Raw genomic sequence first — 23,598 nt, forward strand, 5'->3', positions numbered from 1 at the left:
ACCAACTGTAGTCATCACAAGAATAGAAATTCACTTTTCATAAAATGAAGTCAGCATTTTTAAATCACCATCACTGTCATATGTCAAATTTATCCACGGAATTGCTGTAACACATTTTTAAGTAGGAGTTTAAAAAGCAGGATGTTTGAATGGGAAGAAAATTAATCCTGTATCCATCGTGTTGTTTTTAGAGTTATACTGCTTTCATGGTTATCTAGTTAGTCTGTCAACAGTGAAACAGAATCTATGCTAGCTAGCCCCTGGCATTAATTAAGAGCTGTGTGTGAGCTTTTGTGGTATGAGACAATCTCGGCTGACAATATTAACTGGTCAGACTTATTGAACTCTCTGGCCTGTAAAATAACATCACACTTTTTTCATGATTGTCCAAAAAAAGGCCAACCTACAGAGTGATCCAGATTTTATTATTATTATTATTATTATTATGTATGTTTTTTGCTACTTTTACTGCATAAAGTTATCAAACATGTGTGCTTGTCATTAAGTATGAAATATTCACAACTTTTTGTTTTTAACCCTTCAAATGCCAATTTGTTTACACAATGCACCTGTTGGAAAAAACCCTCAAAGTTTACATTTTTATATATTCTCAGTGCCATCAATAATTCTTACGTAATAATAATACAGTCTAAGATTTTATTAACAGCAACACTGATTAAAATTCATTTCTAGTTTTTTGTGCAGTGATTGATTTAGAATTTTAACCCTCAAAACCCCCGTTAGATGTGTATGAGTGTGCTTTTGCATGTGTGTGGGCGCGCTCAGGGGCAGCAGGTCTTGCAGACCACTTCATAGTGGGCCTTGCAGGCAGGCTTTTCACATTTGGAGCAAATGATTTACATTTTTCTTTTTGAGGTGCACACCTCACACCTTCTCCTTATTTTATTGGAAGGTTAAGGTTAGGGTTAGTCCCTGATACAGTGAATACAACCTTCTTTCCATCTTCGGAGAGAAAAATGACCTGGGAGCAGCCAGGCCTCTTTATAACCTAAGCCCTGGCTGCACCTGAATAAGCATGTTTATAAACAGTGCTAGAGATGTTTTCTCTTTCCTCCAGTAGTTCTCTCTGGTGTTGGAGCTCCTCTTCGTACGCTGGCGTTGTTCTTTGCTCATCCATATCTCATAAATGCAGTGAGCAGCCGCCGCTCGTATAAATCTTTAAGATCCTGAAATCTGGACATCTCTTCACACAGTCAAAGACGAAAAAGAAAACAAAACGCTGAGGTCTTTTTCTGAGTTGTCTTCTTCTTCTTCTTTTTCTTCTTCTTTTTTTATTAGCCGTTGACAGCTAGCTTAAGGTGTATTGCCGCCACCTGTAGGATTGGAGTGTGACACAGGAAATTGTGGAGTAAATAATAATATCAACAAAAATTATACACACACATACATACATACACACACACACACATATGTATATATGCACACACATCCAAAATTCCAAGGTTAAATTCTGCACATTAAACCAGTCTCCCTCAAGTATTTCATTAACAGCTCATATTTTTTGTCTGCTGCTGACCCAAGGAGAAGAACCAAGTTTTCCTTAACAAGCTGGTATATCACCTGTTGTCTTCCTTTTACATGTTGAGTACACTCAACGAGAACATGTTATACTGTTTCTGCCGTCTTACAACTTTCACAGAGTCCTGTTAGGTGTTGTCTGAGTTTACACTCAGATTGCATCCTGTATGTCTTATTCTTGAACGGGTAGATACTGACTCTTTTTCATGTTCCTGTCCAAAGTGGCAACTATGATGACGTGTTTTTGGATGCTGTATAAATGCCCCCCTGTGTCTGATACACTATTCTTATAGATGGCAAAATTGGGACAACACATTTCCACTTCTCACATAACCTGCATGTCATCATGGAGCTCTCCTGAGCAGCATTACAAATTATGATCAAGCAATTGTTAGTTTGAAATTATTGAAAGTTCTAAGTACATGGCACGAACAAAAATGAAAAATACACGTCGATTTACAGATAAAAGCTGAAGTAACCTTATAACTTAAACCTATGTCAGCCAATCAGAATCAACCCCTGTCATTTAGCTTGGCATTTAAGAACCAAAGACACAGGCTGTTTTCGAATTCGCACACTATACTGGCAGTGCCTACTGATTCGACTAAAATGTAGTATGCAGTATGCAGTATGCAGTATGCGAACAAATGTCAGAGATGTAGTATGAGAAAAACACCCGGATGACGTACTGAATCGGGAAAAATCCACAGTATGCATCGGACCAGTCTGCTTCGCCTACTGTTACCCATAATGCAACGCGCCTGGTCCCATATCAGAAATGAAAATGGCCGAGAGCGGAGCAACAACAACCGGAGTAGCAGAGGAATATAAATGTGAGAGCCGTTTCTTTTTAATCTTTAAATCCTCATCATCTCCACCACTGAAAGTTGATATAAAATGCTCTCTCTGATTATATATTTGCAAATAAGTTACTCGTGGTTTGTTTATTTTGTACATTTTCAATAAAGTTGGGGAAAAAAAGTCAGCCGTAGCCAACTTCTGTTTTCTTTGAACTGAAGACCAGCGTAGCATACTACAAAAATTAACCCAACAGAACAGTCATACTACATACTACTTATGAAAGTAGTATGTAGTAGGCGAATTCGAAAACAGGCTCAGGCTGTGTCCGAAATGGCATACTAACGTACTACTCATACTTAGTGTGACGTCAAAAATAGTATGTAGTGCGTTCACATTAAATAGTATGAAAAGATTGTGTTCGCGAGAAATACCCGGATGTATAGACCAATCCTGAGAACCTCGCGAGGTGACGAGCCGCCATTACTGCGTTGGAAAACGCTCCTTAACTAGCATATGTTTAAATCAGAGCGGTCAGACGAATTAACCAAAACCATAATATTTATGCTTTACCACCTAATATAACTATGCCATGAAGATCTGGAAGAATGTGTGCCGTTTTAGGCTGCCATAATAGCAGTGGAAAACTACATCTTTTGAAAAAAATGAGTGTTTTCAGCACAAGCCTTTGCTTCGGGCGGAGTGTCCCTGTCTGACACCTTATGGACTGCGCTACTGTCCTTCACTGTACTTTCCATTGCAGTTACGGTAGATCACCACAAGATGGTACCCAGTAATCAGCCACACGGTGTAAGTTCATGAAAAATGATAATTAAATACTCTATATTTTCCTATATATTAGTTCATAGTTATTGTTTTTATTTTATATGAAGAACTTTCTTTGTGCGGATACCAGGTAGCGATTATCCTGCTTGTTCCCAAGCAGCACATGGCTAATTGAATATTCATGAGCTAAATACAAGACTTAGCTGGTTAGCATGTGCAGGCTCACAGCACTAAGACGTAACTTCAGCTCATCTGATGGAGAAATAAACAACAAAGGACAGCAGTTAACTATCAATAACCGGAGGACCGCAGGTAACTTTCAACAAACAGAGGACATCACTTAACTTTTATGGCGAGGATAGCAGGACGGCTGGATGTCAAAGTTTAAGGTGAACAGCGGTTGCAGCTGGATTTATCAGACTTTGAGGACTTAAGTCATCAATGGGTGAGCGAAATAGTTCATTCAAAGTTTTGCGACATCCTGCAGAGTGTTTGTTGGTGTTTTGTGTTGTGGAAACGTAGCTGTGAGCTGCTCATGATAGAAAAAAGAAGCTAAGAAGCTAACTGGGAGTTTACTGAAGGTACTGATTGTTTACTGTATGAAATGCATCAAAATATAAACAAGAGGCAGTAGTCATACTTTTTTTTACTTTTTCTATCCAACTTGAAAGCAAATAGATGGAGTAGTGACTTTTTCCAGTCACTTTCGAGATCCCGTAGTGTAGTTAAAGATGGGCTGCAGTGTGATAACACGATCGTCAGCTCAGGTTGAAGTTGGGTTCGGCTTTTTCTTTTCTTTAACTCAGGTAGTATTTTGTAGGACCACTTAAGTGTGTGGCTTCATCGTTGCTCTTGTAAGACATGATACTAGATGAGCGTTTGTGTTTCAGGCTGTTTTGTTGCTGTTAAAGGCTGGTTATAACCGCAAGTGGTATGAGTAAATTCTGGAGGTTGGTCGCATATAGAGTCAAGCGTGAACTCTGGACCTAAATTCAAATTTTTTACGTTATTTTTTAAATAAATATTTGACATGGGCAAAATCATTCATCTGTAAAACATAACTTAAGCCTTATGTCCCTCTGATTTCAGTACTCTTGTGGTTCTGCAACGTTTTTATTACCAACATTTCTATCGCTCGCACAGCCAGCGGGTGGTAGTAGATACCGCTGTTCCACCGCATTAATGGCGGCCAGCCATGATGGCGGCGCCCGCAAATCAGCCATAGGATTAGTCTATACTTGTACACTAAGAAATAACTTGCATGTTTAAATAATAAAATTGTATATTGTCATACAAGATGACAGTTTCTCACAACTTTCTAAAGTTTTGGCTCAACTTACCTCAAAAAGTGCGATCGAAGGGTGCGGAGGTTCGGAGAGGAAGGGGATTGCCGTTCAGTAGCCAGTTAGCTTACGTTAGCTCCGCTAAATAGCATTTAGCGTAGCTTAGCCGTAGCGTCGAACTAAATGGGCGCGGTTTCATCGCCCAACCACAATTCAGCCCGCCCAGACTCCGCCTCTGAACCGGAGCCTGGCTTCACCGGAAGGCTGTATTTCCATGATGGCCGCAGCCATGGATTGGCTTCAAAATCGTGTCTCAGAACGCACGGGTGACGTCAGCGACGCTTCGTCCATTTTTTTTTACAGTCTATGATTGAGACGCACACGCAGACCACGTGTTTTCATGAGACCAGACTTTCTGAAATCCACCTCAGAGAAATACATCGATGTCTAGTTTCATTTCTCTTATCTGACAGCTGGATGTGAGGAGATGTCCAGATTTCAGGACCTTAAAGATTTGTTCGAGCGGCGGCTGCTCGCTGCGGTCATCAGAGACCTGGGAGAAAGAAGAACAGTATCTGGATACGAAGAGGAGCTGCAGCGACAAAGAGAAATACTGGATGTGGTTTTAATCCCTGAGATAAAGCTGCACAGAGCAGGTTAGTTTCTGAACATGTGTGTGACATCCGCTTTGCATCAGCCACAAACTCAAGATACAAACGGTTGGTAAAATGTTGAGGACATTATTTTCTTGATCAAATGGCGCTGAGTTGAAGGAGCCCTTTTTAGTAAAGGAAAACAGGGCTGTAGGTCGCTAGTGCTGCGTGCAACATGTTGATATATTGACACTTTATGACCAAGACTGTGTAACCCACCGACAGGAGAAACATGAAAGTCTATATAGCGACAAAAGTGTGTGAAAACAGCCGCTGCTCTGTTTTTTTTTTAAAGTTTTTAAATCAGCTTTGTCCAGTGATGGCTTAGTGGCTCACACTTTTCTTCTCTCAACCCTGATTCTAGTTAGATTTATTGAAAATATTCTCTTTGAAAACGGTGGCCCTGCAGAAAAAGTTTGTTATTCAGCAGAAAGTTGAACAAAGTTTGTGAGCATCGGTTCACTGGCTTGAACAAAGGACTACAGCTTCTCACCCTTTCCCTAGGGGGTGGCCCTACGCCCCTTTTCCAATTCTTTCAATACTGTTTGTTTAGTTTTTAATGGTGATCATCCTTCCTACTTACTACAGATTATATTGGTGTCCTAGAGTTTACGAAACTTCCGGGTCTTCTACTTCCAATTTTAATGGTTTCTCAGTGGCACAGTTCTTTTAATAAAAATTAGGCCTAATCAGGCCTTTGTTCATTTAATGATTAAGCTTTCAGGATACAAAAGGTTTACACAAATGAAACATGTATCATCTTGTATGTTCACACAAGCAGATACACAATACCTCATGCTGGTGATCTCATATTAATGATCTCATACTAATTTGCTTATCACATTAGCCTCATTTGGTGTACAGTGGAAAACACTGAGCTTTCAGAGCCTGTCTGAGTCATATCTATCTGAGTCACCCAGCACACAACTTTTTGAAAGTACCTAATGCCCCAAAGATCATCTATGATATGCATAAGAGGTGTCAGAAATTGTGATTCCCTTGGGCCAGTGGTCTTTGTTTCGGCCTGTTTGCTCACACGAGGGAGTCAGACCACCGAGGCAGCCCACAGTAGAGTCATCTGAGTTTGGATTCCTCTTTTATCAAGAGGGTCCGTGGAAATACTCTACAACAGGGGTGTCAAACTGATCCAGTAAAGGGCCACTGTGGCTACAGGTTTTCTTTCCAACCAAGCAAAAACACACCTGACGCAAACTATTCAATCAATCAACTGGATTGTCTTTACATCAAGGGCGTAGGTTTGCATAGGGACGGTAGGGACATAACACTACCAACTTTTCAGGAGGCACAAGTTGTCCCCACCAACTTTTAAGCAACTTTTTGCATTATATAATGAGTTCAGTTATATCGGGAATTCAGATTTTCTTCCCATATGTTGTAAGGATAGAATTGATCCTACCGTTATTAAGTGAATTATTTTCACAATGTTCAGACTTAAATTTACCCCTTTTCACTCGCTGAATGTGCCGGTCCATTTTTTTTTTCCTCAAACGCACGTTAGATTGGCTAATGACACACACACACACACACACACACACACACGCACACTCACTAAGCCCCGACGGAAATACGTGTCGACTCGACAACATGCCGCCTCCCTCGAAGAGGAGGGATATTAGACGTTTTTTTTCGGCCAGCAGCAGCCACTGTTAGTAATGTAAAAAGATGCCAATGTTGTGGAGTTGTGGAGTGGGAACACACCACTAAATTTGCTACTGAAAGTCCGACCTGCATCAGAGTAAGCATACTGCGCATGCGCAGTACTCTCTAGAGAGCTGATTCCTTTCTTTGAGGGGCAAGCGTAAACAAAGTCCTCAGTTCAGAGGTCATTACAGCCACACAGCGCTGTCTGGAGTGACACAGACTTCAGCAGATCATCCATATTTAACCCGGAGCAGACTATGATGGAATATTGGTGAAAAACACGAGTTTTTGGACGATTAATGCAGTTTCAGGAGCGTTGCTGTCTATGAGTTTGGCTGTGCTTGTGGACAAAAGCAGTAGTGTTTTACCTGAAGGAAGGCTCAATTTTTATTTATTTTTGTTATTCTCTAAGACGTTTTTTCAGTTATATTTAATTTATTTATAGGACAGACAATGTTGAGTGGTCTTAATACAAATGTTAATTTTTGCATTCAGTTAAGAGATTATTAACAAATTTGTATTGTGTATGTTAATATAATTTTAAGTTATGTTCAAATATTGCAATTTAAATTTGCTAATAAAATCCAGACATTTATTCTGGAAATTTTTAAAATGTTTCTTTAGTAGTTTTTGAAAATAAAGGTTTGAATCAAATGGTGTATCAGTTGAACCAATACATGAAAGTTAGTATAAGTCAATACAGATTTATTTTGCATTGATCATTTAGCCTATCAATTAATTAGGTTCATATTTGTGAGAAATGTAGCCCTGACCCCCGTTCACCCAATCTGTTTGGTCTTATTAATGTTCCGTCCCCAGCAAAAAGTGTACATGCAGGTTATGCTGTTATATCGTCCCTACCAATGTTGAGACCAAACCTACGCCCTTGCTTTACATGGTTGATTTGTTGGATCAGGTGTATAGAATGAATATCCTATCTTAAATCAAGAGCATTTTAAATTGATTTGAGAGCAGTATTATATTGATTTCACGCTCAGATTTTGTGATATTGTCTCTCAAAACTCAGCTCTTGCGCTCAAATTTGCTCTGTGCCTGCTCAAACTGTGTCCTTGTGCTCAGTTATAATGCTGCGCGTGCTCAAACTGGGTCCTCGTGCTCGGTTATAATGCTGTGCGTGCTCAAACTGTGTCCTTGCGCTCGGATATAATGCTGCTCGCGCAGATTTCCTGCGCTCACACTCTGGTTTTTCCTCTCGCGCTAAGGGAATGTTTGCTCACAGATCTCTGTGTGCGCTCGAAATTTTTTGTGGATCAACCAATAGGAGGCTGACTAGTATTGACCAATCAGATTATTCCTGTTTGTTTATGGGTACGTTTGCTGTTGTTCACGGAGCGTCACATACGGGCGGGCACTCTTTCAACCTGGTTTATCAGCCCCTGACCTCCAGGGCAGTAATAAATGTGATTTCTTTAATTTTTTTTGTCCAGTGTTAAAATCAAATATCATTCAATCAATACACGAGCACCCGTGTTTTTAACTGAAATGTATACCCATAGCTGCATGACACAGTGCTCTTTGCGGTGTGCTGGTGGAGAAAACAGTGTCACCATCATGAAGCTAGCGAGACAACAGCTCTCATAAAAAATGGACCGACAGAGTCAAGAAAATCAGGCAAGTTGTCTTAAATTCATTTTAATGAAAACTATATTGGGCTGTGCACTGAATATTTATATTTAATATTTAAAGTAAAGGTACTGCATGCTGCCTGGCAACACCCAACAAGACTGCATCTGGGACAAAGCCCCACACTAGGGCTGGGCGATATGTGCCTTTTTTTCACAAAAAATTCAATTTATGAATTTTTCAGATTCCGTTCCCCACGTCTTAAAAGAAACAATAAATACAATGACAGAGACAACTCAAAACATTTTTTGCTTGTATTTGATCAAATAATGAACAAAGCTAACCTCTCTTCTTTCCTGGAATTAAAGCACCAGCTGTTCTTTTGTTACACGCGTGTAACAATACACTTTTTAGTTAGAAAAGATAGATAGAATATATAGGAACTTTATTAATCCTTTGGGAGGGTTCCCTCAGGAAATTCAGATTCCAGCAGCAAGTAACACCGTAGTACAAAAAAAGATGTGCAGAATAGATAAGAGTAGAAAGAAAATAAATTAAAACACAGGTTCTATATAGCAAAATACAAAATAAATACAAACAATAGCAATAAAAATAAAAATAATAAAAATACTGGCAATAATAAGAATAGCGACAATAATAGTGATAATAATAATATCAATAACAATAATAATATCAATAATAATAATAATAATGATTATAGTAATAATAATAATAACAATAATAGTAATGATAGTTATAATAATAAAAATAGTTATCGCAGCATCAATGGGGATTATGACAACAGCAGTTAAAGTGACATTAGGAAATAAGATACAGCAATAAACTCAGGGTTGTTATTGAAGAAAAAGAGAAAAAAAAGAGAAAAAAGAGAAACTTTCTAACATTTATGCTGAAAGCCAAACCATTTAAAAAAACATAGACAAGGAATTCTCTCATTGAAGGACAAGCGGAAGAAAAAACACCACAATATTGTTTTTTTTTTTGTGTTATCTCTAGCTTTTAACAATGCCACAACTTACAGGACCACATGACATGATCATTTTACTCTTAGCAAAATTCAACATCTTTATAAGGTTTTTCTCTTTCTAACATATATAAATTGCACTTTGTGTAGAATTACTTTTCATAAAACTAAATAAAGAGCTCCCAAGGAAGGCAAAATTTATTTCTTAAATAGAATACTTATGTAAAGAAAAATGTAGCAAAGCACACAGTATGGAACCAAGTAATAAATCAAGGATGACAGGTTTAATGTTTAATGTATTTATTGACTCCAAACCCTCAATGTCTTGCCAAGAGGGCACAAGACAGCGGCTTTTCATGGCAGACTCCAGGACATGGGCTATAGCCTTTTCCTGTTCCAGGAATCGTGCTATCATTTTTTGTTGGCAAGCCCCACCTGGTTGGGGACTCTGCTGTCAGCTGATGAGGGGGCAGGTCAAGCTCTGACTGTGCTTCACCCGACACTCTTCTTTTTTCCAACTACAGGGAAAAGCAGAAACAACCTTCTTGCAGACTCCGATAGCACAAAAACATCACTACTGGGTCATTGATAACAATGAAACATGCTTCATGTCAAAAATAGTTTTCCTTTTCTTTTGTATTTCAAAACTTTATCAACAAAAAGACCAAATAGACAGACACACACTTTGACATAGATAAAGAAACAATGTATGTTTGTACTTATCATATACATGTATGTGTTGTGAAGAGAATTATGTAGTATTTAAAAAGAGTGTTTCACAAGCCATTCGCAATGACTGTGGCTTAATGAATCAAAAACAGATCAAATGTGTGCCACATTAATTTTTCTTGTTAAATGACACAAATAGCAAATAATTTGCCCTGTTTTTTTCTTGATTTACCTCTTTCAGTAACCCAATAAGCTTCGAACTTAATAAAACTGTTCTATTTTTAGATTGGTGGATGAGGATGAAGAATGTACAACCAAAGATATTTAACTTAACTGACTTGTGGTTATACCTACCAATGGCGTTGTGCAGTTTGTGTCCAAAGCACTGAAGGTTGGGCTATCTGTTTGTTGTCATGGAGATTAGACGATGCTCGGACAGGTTCCAGGAACACAGGGCATCATTCAGTCCCTGGGTAATAAGCTCACCTTTGTGATCCTCCGCAAAGTACGCTGTTTGGAGACAAATACTCCACAAAGTCCAGCTCTCTGCTGATTTTTACCCGAGTACTGTGGTACAGTGGGGCAAGGCAACCTCTGTAAAATACTTGCGGCTTGGCAGTGCATACCGGGGGTCTATAGTTTTCAGCATGTGGATAAATCCCGTCTTTTTCTACAGTGTATATGGGTACCACATCTTTGGCGATGTGCAAAGCGTCGGGTATGGCTCTCCATCATGCTCCTTTTGTAGAGTATTTTCACGGAGCCTCTTGACGAAAGAGGAATCCAAACTCGGATGACTCTACTGTAGGCTGCCTCGGTGGTCTGACTCCCTTGTGTGCTAACCCACAGGCTTGTGAAAAAAGGCCGAAACAAAGACCGCCGGCCCAAGGGAATCGCAATATCTGTTGAAGGCACCTGTTATATGCAACCTAGACAAATGTTGGGGCATTAGGTAGTTTCCAAGAAGCTGTATGCTGGGGGACTCAGATAGATATTTCTCAGATAAGCAAGACTCAGACAGGCTCTGGAAGCTCAGTGTTTTCCACTTTACACTTAATGACACCTAATGAGGCTACTGTAATGAGCTAACTATTATGAGATCATTGATATGAGATCACCAGCATGAGGTATTGTTTATCTGCTTGTGTGAACATACAAGATGATACATGTTTCATTTGTGTAAACCTTTTGTATCCTGAAAGCTTAATCATTAAATGAACAAAGGCCTGATTAGGCCTAATTTTTATTAAAAGAACTGTGCCACTGAGAAACCATTAAAATTGGAAGTAGAAGACCCAGAAGTTTCGTGAACTCTAGGACACCAATATAATCTGTAGTAAGTGGGAAGGATGAGGGGTGGAGCCCACGTTTGATGAGATTACCATTAAAAACTAAACGAACCATATTGCTAGAATTGGAAAGGGGGCGTAAGGCCGCCCCCTTAGAAAAGGGTGTATAAGAAGCTGTAAGCCTTTGTCCAGCCAGTCTGGATTCAATTGAACCCATGCTCACAACCTTTGTTCAACCTTTTGCTGAATAAAGACTTTTTGGATGCATTTTTTAAAGGCTCTTTCTCTTGACTTTTGACATTTATTGGACCTGAAGAAATAGAGACATCAGATAGCCTCAACCAGAATTTTGAGACACAACACTTTCTTATCATAAGTAGTTCCTTGGGTAAATGATTCCACCACAGTAACGTCATTTCTAGCGAGAGTTTGTTGGTGGTCGCAGTCATGTTCGCCCCATAGAGAGTAACATTTCTCCCACTCAGCTGGATGCTTCAGCTTCAGATGCTGGAATAAGTTTGTTGTGTTGCTGCCTTTTGTTACAACTGGCTTTAAACAAACTTTGCAGCGTGCAGTCCGTCGTTACGCGTCTGTCGCCTCAAAGCCATACCAGTTCCAAACAGCTGAAGATACAGAACATTTGTTGGAACAAACTTCTCACTGTTGTTTTCGCTAGCTATGTTTTTGCAATAAGTGCGCACATCTCTCTGAAGGAGACGTGGGAAGGGGGAAGCCACGGAAGCTCCTGAGGGCAAAAGGCCGTGGCAAGGGGAGAATTTTTATTTATTTATTTTTTTTCATTGAAATCGTCCACGAAGAAAACTAAAATTAATGGATAATCGATATATCCCTCAGGCATACCCCTCACAATGTCAAAACATGGCGTATTAATTGAAGCAGATGGTCCTTTTACTCCCCTAACAGTTTTCTGTAGGGTCATGTAGCATGCTCTCTGCACCTCTGTCAGGGTAATCTGTATCGGTGACAGTGTATTTCACTTCTCCATTTACAAGTGTGCCTGGGTGAAGGCAGAAACCACAGCCAAAATATCCATTTAACTGTGTACAGTCCTGCATTGCTGGTCTGGCCGTGGAATCAACACAGCAACATACACCAACAACTTTGCTGCTGACAACTTTCCCACCCTTTCTCCACAACACTCCCTTAGTTGAAAGCACTTTAGCTTGGTCTACAAAAGGTTTGAGGAAAGTGTGCATCTGAGGTTCTGTTGATCCAAACCACAGTCCAATCAGCATCACATGTTTGAACCTCATGTTTGGTGGAAGCTCATTAAGGTGGAGGTGAAAGGGCCAGATGGAAAATTTGGATGATTTGTAAAGAGGTGAATCGTCTGAATTGAATAAGACAGATTGTTAGGATCTGATAAAATTTCCCCTGGTGCTGACCGCATTTTTGAACATTGATGAAGAAGCTTCCATTGTTTAGGTTGTTTGGGACAAGTGGTGAACTACACCCTGAACACTGTGTGATATTGTTCTTAAGTTCATCATTTTGACTTTCCAAATTGGCTTTACAGGCTTTACAGTAAAAGCCTAAGTTGTACCTGTGGCCATCGGAGGCATATCCATTTCCATGTTTACCCCACTCTCAAGTGGCAAGCATCCTGGGTCCCTGGCCTTTTTTCAAAATTTGTAAATACTAAAGGTGCACCTCCTTTGTAGAAAAAGTGGTCTGTTAAAGCTATACTTTACACAACTCACGGTGGCAAGTTGTTAGTATGTGCTCAATTTTTATGAATTGATTCGCAAATGTGTGACACACCAAAGGAGAAGCTATAACTTTTCTGCTCCTAACAGAAAATCTGAATCAGGATGGTAACTCTTCTGTAATGTTGTGTTCCCAAATACATCAGCAGATAACTGCATATTGAAACTACTACATCTGTGAGTTAAGAGAAACACAACTTTGATGACTATCCAGGTGGCATTTATCCCTCACCCTGTCACAATCAGTTGACAGAGAAATCATGATCAAGAAATTTCAATCCGAAAATGTACCTCATTTGGAAAGTATTGTCTCTCATGTCCAGGTGCATCTGTCTTATCTTGTGAGTTATCTGGATGGACTTTGACCTGTAAAATGAGACAATCTATAAGTTAGTACACTAAAAAGGACATTAAGAATATAGTTTTACAGTAAATGTAGCGAACATACCTTGATCACAAGCTGTTGATTTTCATGCTGCATGTCATCTTCCATTTGCCAGACATCTCCATCTGAAGAGACCCTGTGCTCCATTTGAAAAAGATGTTATATTAGATCTATCAGCTTACTTTGATGGGGTCAGCATGTTTGCCACCCACTTTTATTTCGTTTTTTACAGATTAGCCAATGAAGCTAAGCCCTGGAAGCTAACTTAATTTTACCTACAACAACTAACAATGCGTTTACATGCAGTCAGTACCCTTTCATATTAACAATAACCCAGTTGTGCATGTAAACATGTAAACACCAATAACCCTTTTGAAAACTGGAAGATACTCATATATATTTTTTAATAAACCTGAAAAACACCCCTCAAGTGCTCCTTTTCTAACCACAACACTTGGTGGAACATATGGAAAGGAACATTAATTTGTGTTCTGCACGTTTTGTTTGCAAGTAATCTTGGTCTTTTGAGTGCAGGAAAGTCCGCCGTGCTGCTGCTGCTGTTGGTGTTGTTGCTATGGATACAACAGGACAAAGCGTTTTTTTTGTAATAATCTTTATTTAACAGTACATGTCACAAAACAATGTCACAAATTAACAAAACCAGGGATAAACATTAAATAAACACAAAATGCAAAGGACAAGTAAACAGAGATTAACTAAAATCACAAACAATGAATAAATAAATGAATAAGTAAATAAATAAATAATAAGGACATGCCAGGGTTCACAAGTAAATTAAAATGAAATCAAGCATAGTATTAGTTGAGGCAGGCCACAACATTAAGCTCTAACAACTTAGCTGTCATCATCGATGCAGATCAGCTGATTGCTCGGGTGACTCCCGTGTACGCCTCTCATTGGAAAATTGCATTCAGAGTGGGCTATTTAAAGAGCTCTAGTCAAACCTACTTCCTGCTTCCTCTGCTGGCACTTTGCAAGTTAAGCTCCTGCATGAAGAGAAGATTGCTCCTACTCGTACTTACCCTGCTGCTCCTGATGTCGCCTCCCGTCCACGACGAAGACCTGTGGCATTTTGACAGTGTCATGGCAGAGCCTCGTCAAATTTCTGAATCAGAGGAAGCCATCAACGACGAGAGGGCTCCTTCTCGTCGTAGTTCCCATCTGGCAGGTAGAAGTCACACCCCTGACGCTCTATGGCTTCTAGGGGCAGATTCTTTTAGGTTTGATTCAACATCCAGGAGGGGTGTCGGTCAGGACACAGAAAGAAGGAAGAGAAGGATGACTCTTCAGGCTGGGTTTATTACGTCACGCCCGTGTTCACAAATCAGTTCCGAAACAGTAACATTAATAAACAATATTACTCCAACAATCTCCTTTTTGTTTTTCCACTTAACAGTAAGATGGATTACACAGTTATTATTCATTATTCACCCTTTAAAGCTTTCTCCTACAGTGCTGAGACATTAATATAAACAGAGAGGTGCGTAAGCACTGTACGCCATAACGATGCGGGTATAGAAAGCGAGCGCTCACAGCGGCGCAAATTGAGATGTTAAACAAGCAATGATAAGCAAAACACACCCGTAAATAACTAAATACTATACAACTTAACAGCTGTAGGAAAACTCATAGCATCTATAGCTCACAAAAACAACCAATAAGGCACGTGGAAAAACACACTTCATGGCCGATAGAGGAAAATATGTATATAGGCTGCCATTTAGTGATACTTGTGTTCATCATTCACTGTAACACAGAGCGTCCACAAAAGACACACATCTGTACGACAAGGCAATAAAGGCACTGATAAACTCTTGACCCGCAATTACACAATATTCACTTTGTTCTTTCTAAACTTTTTTTAAGTCTCACTCTTTACTACTTCTGACGGGCGGAAGTGATTACCAGCGGCATAGGAAAACAGTGTTACCATGACAACCGTAAGCACTAGCCTTTTGTACACTCTCCATTGATAAATGATAAATGACTGGCCGATTCCTATACTGTTGGAATTCCTGTTTGCCAACGATGTTACCGCTCCAGTTGGAGCCTCTCACCAAGAACAGTTTGCCCTGTTCCTAAAGTGTGATGGGTCTCCGCTCCCCAGAAGGCTTCGGCAAAACTTAAACACTGCTCTCAGGACCCAGGAGTCGCTCCGACTCCAGCCGCTGCCCCGCCACCCAAAAAGCCAGACTGCTGACCTCAGCAGTCGCCTGCACAGCTCCAGTAAATGAGGCCATTTTGGCAGCGCTGTCTTCCATCCAGTCATCCCTCTCCAGTATGAATTCGAGAAACCTTAGGGGCCGCCGCTTCGTCCTTCAGCTCTGTGCTCCAGTCCAGCGTGTTTACACCTGCTGCCTCATACACAGTCATTACTTTTCTGTTCTCTTGAAACATTCTAAAACTGATAGAGATAGGAGAGGAACGTCAGTTATAATTTTTGTCCACTGTCTTCCTCCAGAACGCTACACGCTTCATTCGTTCCGCATGGCAGCTGCAACAACAGGGGCTATGGTTGCTCCTGGGTCCACCCTAAAAGCTATGGGCAGATGGTCTGCCTCAGATTTTGAATGTTATCTGTGCCCTAGCAATAAAGCCATCCTAGATGCTCAAAATGCCATAGGACTTTTATTGCAGTTTCATCTGATGTAATAAATATAGTCATTTGTAGGTACTAATGTTTGGATCTATATCTTTTTATCAGGCTAAAGGGTAATGTGAGGCTTATTACCTATATAAATTTATAGGTAAATAAATAAGTAAATAGATTAATAATAATAATAATAATAATAATAATAATAATAATAATAATAATAAAATAATATATTCAATCCCCGATAGCTTCCTGGCATCTCTGTGCAGAGTCTAGCATTACAATGAAACTGTAAGTTAATTAAGATTATTTTTGACAAAGTGGTCCTGACTGAATTAGAGATATTAAAGAGAGAGCACAATCTTTTGGTTTTGACAGCTTGCTTATTTTTAGCAGCAGATATTGATTTGATGTACAATTTCATTTCTTCTTTAAAGAGACAAAAACAGGTTTTACTCTTGCAAATTTACATTTGTGATTATAAAACTTTGCAAGGAGGATTTTGAGATTTATAATAATAATAATAATAATAATACATTTTGTTTATAAAAGCGCTTTTCATAACACTCAAAGACGCTTCACAATGGATAAAAACAGCATATAAAACAACACACAGTAATAAAACATGAATGAAAAGAAGCAGAGCAGAAAAATAAAGTGCATTTAAAATACAATCAAACATTAAAAGCTTTTTTAAAAAGGTGGGTTTTGGTTAGTGTTTTGAAGGTGGGGAGGTCGGGACAGATACAGATGTGAGGTGGTAAGGCCCCCCACAGAGAGTGGGGGCGGCGACAGAATAAGCTCGGTCCCCCCAGGTTCGGTGCTTGGTGGCAGGCTGTAGGGAGAGGTGATGGGCTTCAGCGGATCGGAGGGGGGCGTGTAGTGGTGGAGCAGGTCGGTGATGTACCAAGGAGCCTGGTTATGGAGGGCTTTGTAGGTTAGGAGGAGGATTTTGAAATGAATTTGAAATTTGATGGGGAGCCAGTGAAGGTTTTGGAGGACAGGGGTGATGTGGTCTCGGGAGCAGAGTTTTGGATATATTGCAGTTTGTTGAGTTGTTTTGAAGGGAGGCCGTAGAAAATACTGTTGCCGTAATCGAGTCTGGAAGTGATAAACGCATGTATGAGAATTTCAGCTGTGGTAAAGGAGAGGGATGGACAGAGACGGCGATATTTTTCAGATGGAAGAAGGCAGTTAGATAAAAAGATTGTTTTTCTTTTCAACTGAAGCATCATGCTTTACAAAGCCATAAAGAACATTCTGCAAGGTAAGCTCGAAATAAGAAAATGTATTTTCCAAAATAAATCGACAGACATCTTGGCACAGTTTATGAGTATGGTCAGCAAGACAAGGCGGAGATGATGCGCATTGTGTCATTACGTTTTCCGTGCATCGAGATGTTGTCCATGAAACGCTGTTTTGATCGGTGTACCATGTAAAAAGGAATAACTTGAATTGCTCAGGCATATAAACGGGTTATTCTGAGTGTTTTAGAAAGCCAATGATGTGTGATCACCAAAGGACAAAAAGTAGAACAAAACAGGCAAATGAACTACCAGCAAACAGAGAGACTTAATGAACAACGCAGATAGGAGCTAAGGGTAGGCTAACTTTAGCTAGTACTAAAAATCCCAAAGCGTCCGTCGGAAATGACAATATGTTTGTCCCCAGTCCTTCCCCTGTTGTATGTCATTGTCTTTTCATGTTTCTTGGATGGGATGAAATTGAAATGTAACTTGTAGTTTTTTTCTCTGAAACATATCCCACCACATATAAAGCCATACCGTACCAAGTATGTCATTCATTTAGTTAAAAGATTCTGTGTTTACACTTTTTGAGAGAGCTGGTTGTCATTATTCATGTGTAAGCATGGTCTGAAGACATTTGTTCACAGACTAAGAACAAATTCAAGAAAGAAAATGTCAATGAATTACACATTAGTGCATTACACGCTCGTATGCACGTTTTAGGCAGAAATTTGAGCGTGGGCACTGTTTGTGAATGAGGCCCAATGTCTCAACAAGCAGGAGGATCCTGGAATCAATTGTCCAGTGCGATTGTCCTTACAGTTCAGCAGCAGAAACTAAAGATCCTGAGTTTTTTCTTTCAGATTCTCCATGAGGAAATTGATCCAATATCTCATTAATATTTGTTCACTGTGTCCTGCAGATGTTCAGCTACCAATGGTGAAGAAAGAGGAGCTTCCCCCTGAGCAGCAGGAGAGGAGCCCCTATCCAGACCAGGAGGAGAATGAGTCCCCACTCATTAAAGAGGAACAGGAGGAAGTGTGGATCGGTCAGAGGAGAGAGCAGCATCAAGGACTGGAGGAGGCTGATACCAAGGTCCTGTTTCCTTCAGTCCATATGAAGAGTGAAAATGATGAAGAGGAACCTGAGTCTTCACTGCTTTATCAGATACTAACTGGCCATATGGAAACAGCAGCTGGTGGAGAGGACTGTGGAAGACCGGAACCAGCAAGGAGCTCAGATCCAGAAAGGACTTTCGAAAATGAGGTTCAGACTGAAGCCTCCTCAGAAACTGGATCAGGGTCTGAAAATAAAGCAGATGACTTGGAAGAGACCAGGAACTGTCTTCAAATATTAGGATCTGCCACAGACAATAGAGCAGAGACTGTAAAGTCAAACAATTGTCCTGAGCCTAGTAAAACTAATCATGTGGTTTCTCTGATAGAAAAGAAACATTTTAGCTGCTCAGAGTGTGGAAAAAGATTCACTAGAAGAATAGATTTAGGCAGACATATGTCCATCATCCACAAAAAAGAAAAACCTTTCAGTTGCTCTCAGTGTGGAAAGGGATTTAAAAAAAACAAACATCTGAGAAGTCACATGCTTGTCCACTCCAATGAAAAACCTTTCAGTTGCTCTCAGTGTGGAAAAAGATTTAAAAGAAACAGATATCTAAAGACACATATGTTTGTCCACACAAAAGGAAAACCTTACAGTTGCTCTCAGTGTGGAAAAGGATTTAAAAGAAAAGAAGGGTTGACTACACATATGTTTGTACACAGTGAGGAAAAACCTTTCTGCTGCTCTGAGTGTGGAAAAGGATTTAGCAATAATCAAAAATTGATTTCACACATGATTGTCCATACCGAAGAAAAACCTTTCAGTTGCTCACAATGTGGAAAAGGATTTAGCAATAATCAAAAATTGACTTCGCATATGATTGTCCATACTGAAGAAAAACCTTTCAGTTGCTCACAATGTGGAAAAGGATTTAAAAGAAAAGAAGGGTTGACTGGACATATGTTTGTCCACACAGAAGGAAAACCTTACAGTTGCTCTCAGTGTGGAAAAGGATTTACAAGAAAAGAAGGGTTGACTGCACATATGTTTGTACACAGTGAGGAAAAACCTTTCAGCTGCTCTGAGTGTGGAAAAGCATTTAGCTATAAGCAAATATTGATTTCACACATGATTGTTCATACTGAAGAAAAACCTTTCAGTTGCTCTCAATGTGGAAAAGGATTTAAAAGAAAAATAGGGCTGACTGCACATATGTCAGTCCACAATAAAGAAAAATCTTTCTGCTGCTCTCAGTGTGGAAAAAGATTTTGCCAGAAGGGAGGTCTGACTGCACACATGCTTGTCCATACCAAACCAAAATCTTTCTCTTGCTCTCAGTGTGGAAAAGGATTTCACCAAAAAGGAAATTTGACCAGACATATGTTTGTACACAGTCAGGAAAGACCTTTCTCCTGCTCTGAGTGTGGAAAAGGATTTAGCTACAAAGCAAATTTGACTGCACATATGTGTGTTCACACAAACAGAAAACCTTTCTGCTGCTCTGAGTGTGGAAAAGGATTTAACCGTAAATCAAATCTTACTTCACATATGTCAGTCCACACCAAAGAAAAACCTTTCTGCTGCTGAATCTGGAAAAGGGTTTAGACACACACACACAAAAAATACATGTGTTTGCCCACTTCAAAGAAAAACCTCTCAGCTGCTCTTAATGTGAAAAAGGATTTTACCATAAAGGAAATCTGACTGCATATATGTTTGTGCACACCAAAGAAAAACCTTCCTGTTGCTCTGTATGTGGGAAAGCGTTTAACTGCAAAGTGAGGCTGACAACACATTGTTGTTTCTAACTGAAGGGTATGACTCAGCTGTTTGAGTGTGGCTCTAGATTTCTCCTTAAGCTGAAGCTTCACATGTCAACCCACAGTTTGGGGGGAGACCTCAACAGATGCTTGAATGAAGCAGACTCTCTTTGTGTTCAGTTATGAAGTTGTCTACAGAATTGTAAGATATGAAGGTATAAAGTTGTATTGAGAGTTTTAAAGCTTGTGTTATTATTATATAAGTCATTGAACGGATATGTAAATGTAAATTTAGAATAAATTTGTGTCTGTAAACACAGTGCATGTCTTCATTTATAAAGCAGTTTAGTGTACCCTTGCAGAGGTGGTCAGGTTTTTAGATTCCTATCTTATATTAGACAAGAGTCCTTCATTTTACATTAAGGTGCAAAAACAAATGCAGAGAAAGGAGGGAAACTAAAAGGCAGCTGCAAAAATTTAAGGGGGTTGATCAGAAAAAAAGTGAAGATTTTCTTTGAAGTTTGGCCTGTAATTAAAATAACTGTAGGGAGAGAGTGAGAGAAAGCGAGGCAAAGAACTATAGAAAAGTCAAATAAAAACATAGGTCAAATAAGTATAGAAGTACATTGTCATAACCTGGCCATGACAAATATGACAACTAACAACTGAAACTGAGGATTACCAAGGTTCTTTTACGGAATGTACCCACAACCATAGCAGCAACAACTAGGGAATGCTAGTCCATGTTTAGGTATGCAACGAGCCCAGGTGCACCAGGCCGCCCCGTCCAACTCCTTCAGAACTAGGGGGACAGAAGCAATTAGTAAAAACCAATCCCACTGGTCACTTTTTCCCCTTCCCCTTTGTCTTACCCGTTTGGTACCCCTTCCTTTTCGCCCTCTGTTTCGAGGGGAGGAGGTGAAAACACATCTCTTAGAAATGGGGCACCACTTGATTCCTGCCATAGTACCCCTAGACGTTGGCTGGCAGTCATAGGCAGAGCGACTGTTTATTCACTTCCAAATCAAACACATTTCAACAAAGTGATGATAAACCAGTGTCTGATTGGGGTGACAGAGTCACAGGAAACTGACTTCACTACAAATTACTGCATTATGTGAGTAACAAGACAACTAATCCATGAAAATTGAACGTTATGTGAACGTTACAGTATTCAGAAGCTATTGCATGTAGCTTCTTGATACTGTAACATTTACTTTCCATAGCTGATGCAGCTCCTCATTCATGAAATGCAGTCAATTGTAGTGAAGTCTGCTTGCTGTGAATGTGTCTCCCTGGTCTGACATCAGTGTAGCTATTGTTAGCTGAAGCAAACGCTATAGCAGTGTTAGGTAGATTGTTAAGACAAGCAGAGGGGGAAAGAGTACTAAAACTCTGTACTCAAGTACAAGTACTGTTGTATTGATTAAATTGTACTCAATTACAAGTGAAAGTCGTGGTGATAAAACAATATTTAAGTAAAAGTACAAAGTACTCTTCTCAAAATCTACTCAAAGTATTAACTTCTTCTTAAACAGGGGATGTTTTATTGTGTTGTCTGTAGCAGACAGTCAAAATGATTTGACGAGCTGTTGCTGCCAGAGTGATGTCACGTCCAACTTTGCAGATATATTGCTGTATAAAGTCACAAGTGTTAAAACAAATTTTGGATCATTTAAAAAAAATATTTCTGTCAAATTCTAATTTCTCTAATCTGTATATCTTAAAAAAAAAAAAGTGGGGGGGTGGATTTTGCATGTACTCATGCTCACACACAGTGTTTCAGCCAGAAAAAAAAAAGTTGCCAGTGTTGCAGAAAAATCTGCGACCAGTCGTACCCCGTCACTGTTTGCATGATGCTCCAATGGGTTTGAGAGTCTGACAGCGAGGTACAAGATGTACACTCACATTAATGAGCCAGGGCTAAAGGCTAATTAGCTTTTAGCCCTGGCTGTGTCACTCTTTATCACCGAGGCTAAGTTGTTTGTGATAATGTTCATTCCAACCCACAGTCAGCAGTTATTCTGCAGTGGTCTGTTCAAACTTTAGAGTCTATCAATAAAATAAAGAGTGAGGTTACGTTCGCTCTGCTTGGTAGAAGACTGGCAGGACATAACCAGGGTTCACTAACGTTACACATTACAGACACATCTTAAGGTACCAGGCTGTCAGCTGAGCTAAATATAAACAGCTACTAAACTTCTTACAAACTGACAGCGTTTACTTGTTGTCACATTAGCCTAGAAATACATCGGCGCACCGGGCTGACGATGTCGCTAACATATAGCCGACTACTACAACATTTGCTTGATGTCACGTTTCAAACCATAGCATTACGTAACTGCACTGATAACCTTACCTCCGCACATTGTATCCACTAAAAGGTTGTCTTGAACAAAGAATTTTTCTTTTGATTGAATCTATATTTAATTCCAAACCAAACACACGCCTTGTGAAAGGTAGTTTCTGACCGTGTGCGAAGACCCCAGGGACCACAAGGTGGCGAGGGAGTGCAATTAGAGCAGATCCTCCTGACAGCATCTTTAAATTTATGATCCAAATGGAACTAAGTGCCAAAGGTAATCGTTCAGGACGTCCGTGAATTGACAGCCTAAACTGTCTCTTTTACTTCTTGGAGTATGACCTTCTTTTGTGAGCTGATTAGTAAACAGGAGAGCATTATATGAAGAATTCATGTGCTAAAACAAGGGGCCCAAAACCTGCGGCTCTTTGACTCCTTTACGGTGAATACCTGGAGGTTTAAAAAATAGTATTGACATTTTTTTTGCTTTAACTATTTTGAATTTGTAATTATTTTAAATTTTTAAAAATAATTACATTTCCATTTGTTTTTAAAATTGACAATTTTAATTTCAACATTTTTCAGTTTTAAAATTCTTTTATTATGATTATTATTTTCCTTGATATCAGACATTCAAAAAAAATTAATCTTTTTGGGACTTTCAAATTTTTGAATTTGAAATTTATTGAATTTACTTTCTTTCTTTTTTTTTTTTTTTTGGGGGGGGGGGGGGGGGGGGGGGTTAAAAAGTACACACACACATACATATGCATACACACACACATATATATATTTATATATTATATATAAATATAAATAAAAAATATAAAATAAATATATATATATATATATATATATATATATATATATATATATATATATATATATATATATATATATATATAATCAAAGACTAGTACTTCACATTTACAATTTCATTAATTTAAAAAAAAACTTCTCATTTAGATAATTATTAACTGGATTTTTTCTATGCATAGAATTTTATACACTTCATAGTCTTTATTGATTGATAAAGTAGATTTTGTCTTCTTAACGACTTCAATTCAGTTGAGCTGAGTCAAAATGTCTCCTATGAAACTAAAGGTTGCAGACCCCTGTTCTAAAATATGAATAAAGGATATTCAGGCAGCAGGAGGAAGGATTCAAGTGATGTATAATGTCCTCTAGGTTTCTGTGGTTTATGGAATAGGATCGTTCCATGGTGTTTGGTTTGGCTCTAAGCGGGCTCATCTTAG

General features: G+C 39.2%; 1 protein-coding gene across 1 annotated transcript; it reads left to right on the forward strand.

Annotated features, from left to right (window-relative positions):
• Nucleotides 1–4,785: 4,785 nt before the first annotated feature.
• On the forward strand, nucleotides 4,786–20,311 carry LOC141791018 (uncharacterized). The gene is made up of 2 exons (XM_074671203.1): nucleotides 4,786–5,062; nucleotides 18,144–20,311. Exons 1-2 carry the CDS (start codon nucleotides 4,894–4,896, stop codon nucleotides 19,865–19,867), a joined length of 1,893 nt encoding a protein of 630 aa, XP_074527304.1. The 5' UTR covers nucleotides 4,786–4,893; the 3' UTR covers nucleotides 19,868–20,311.
• Nucleotides 20,312–23,598: the final 3,287 nt, after the last annotated feature.

This window comes from Halichoeres trimaculatus, unplaced genomic scaffold (assembly GCF_033239565.1).
Source record: "Halichoeres trimaculatus isolate MK-OKI-2021-1 unplaced genomic scaffold, fHalTri1.1 fHalTri1_scaffold_1, whole genome shotgun sequence".
NCBI classification, from domain to species: Eukaryota; Metazoa; Chordata; class Actinopteri; order Labriformes; family Labridae; genus Halichoeres; species Halichoeres trimaculatus.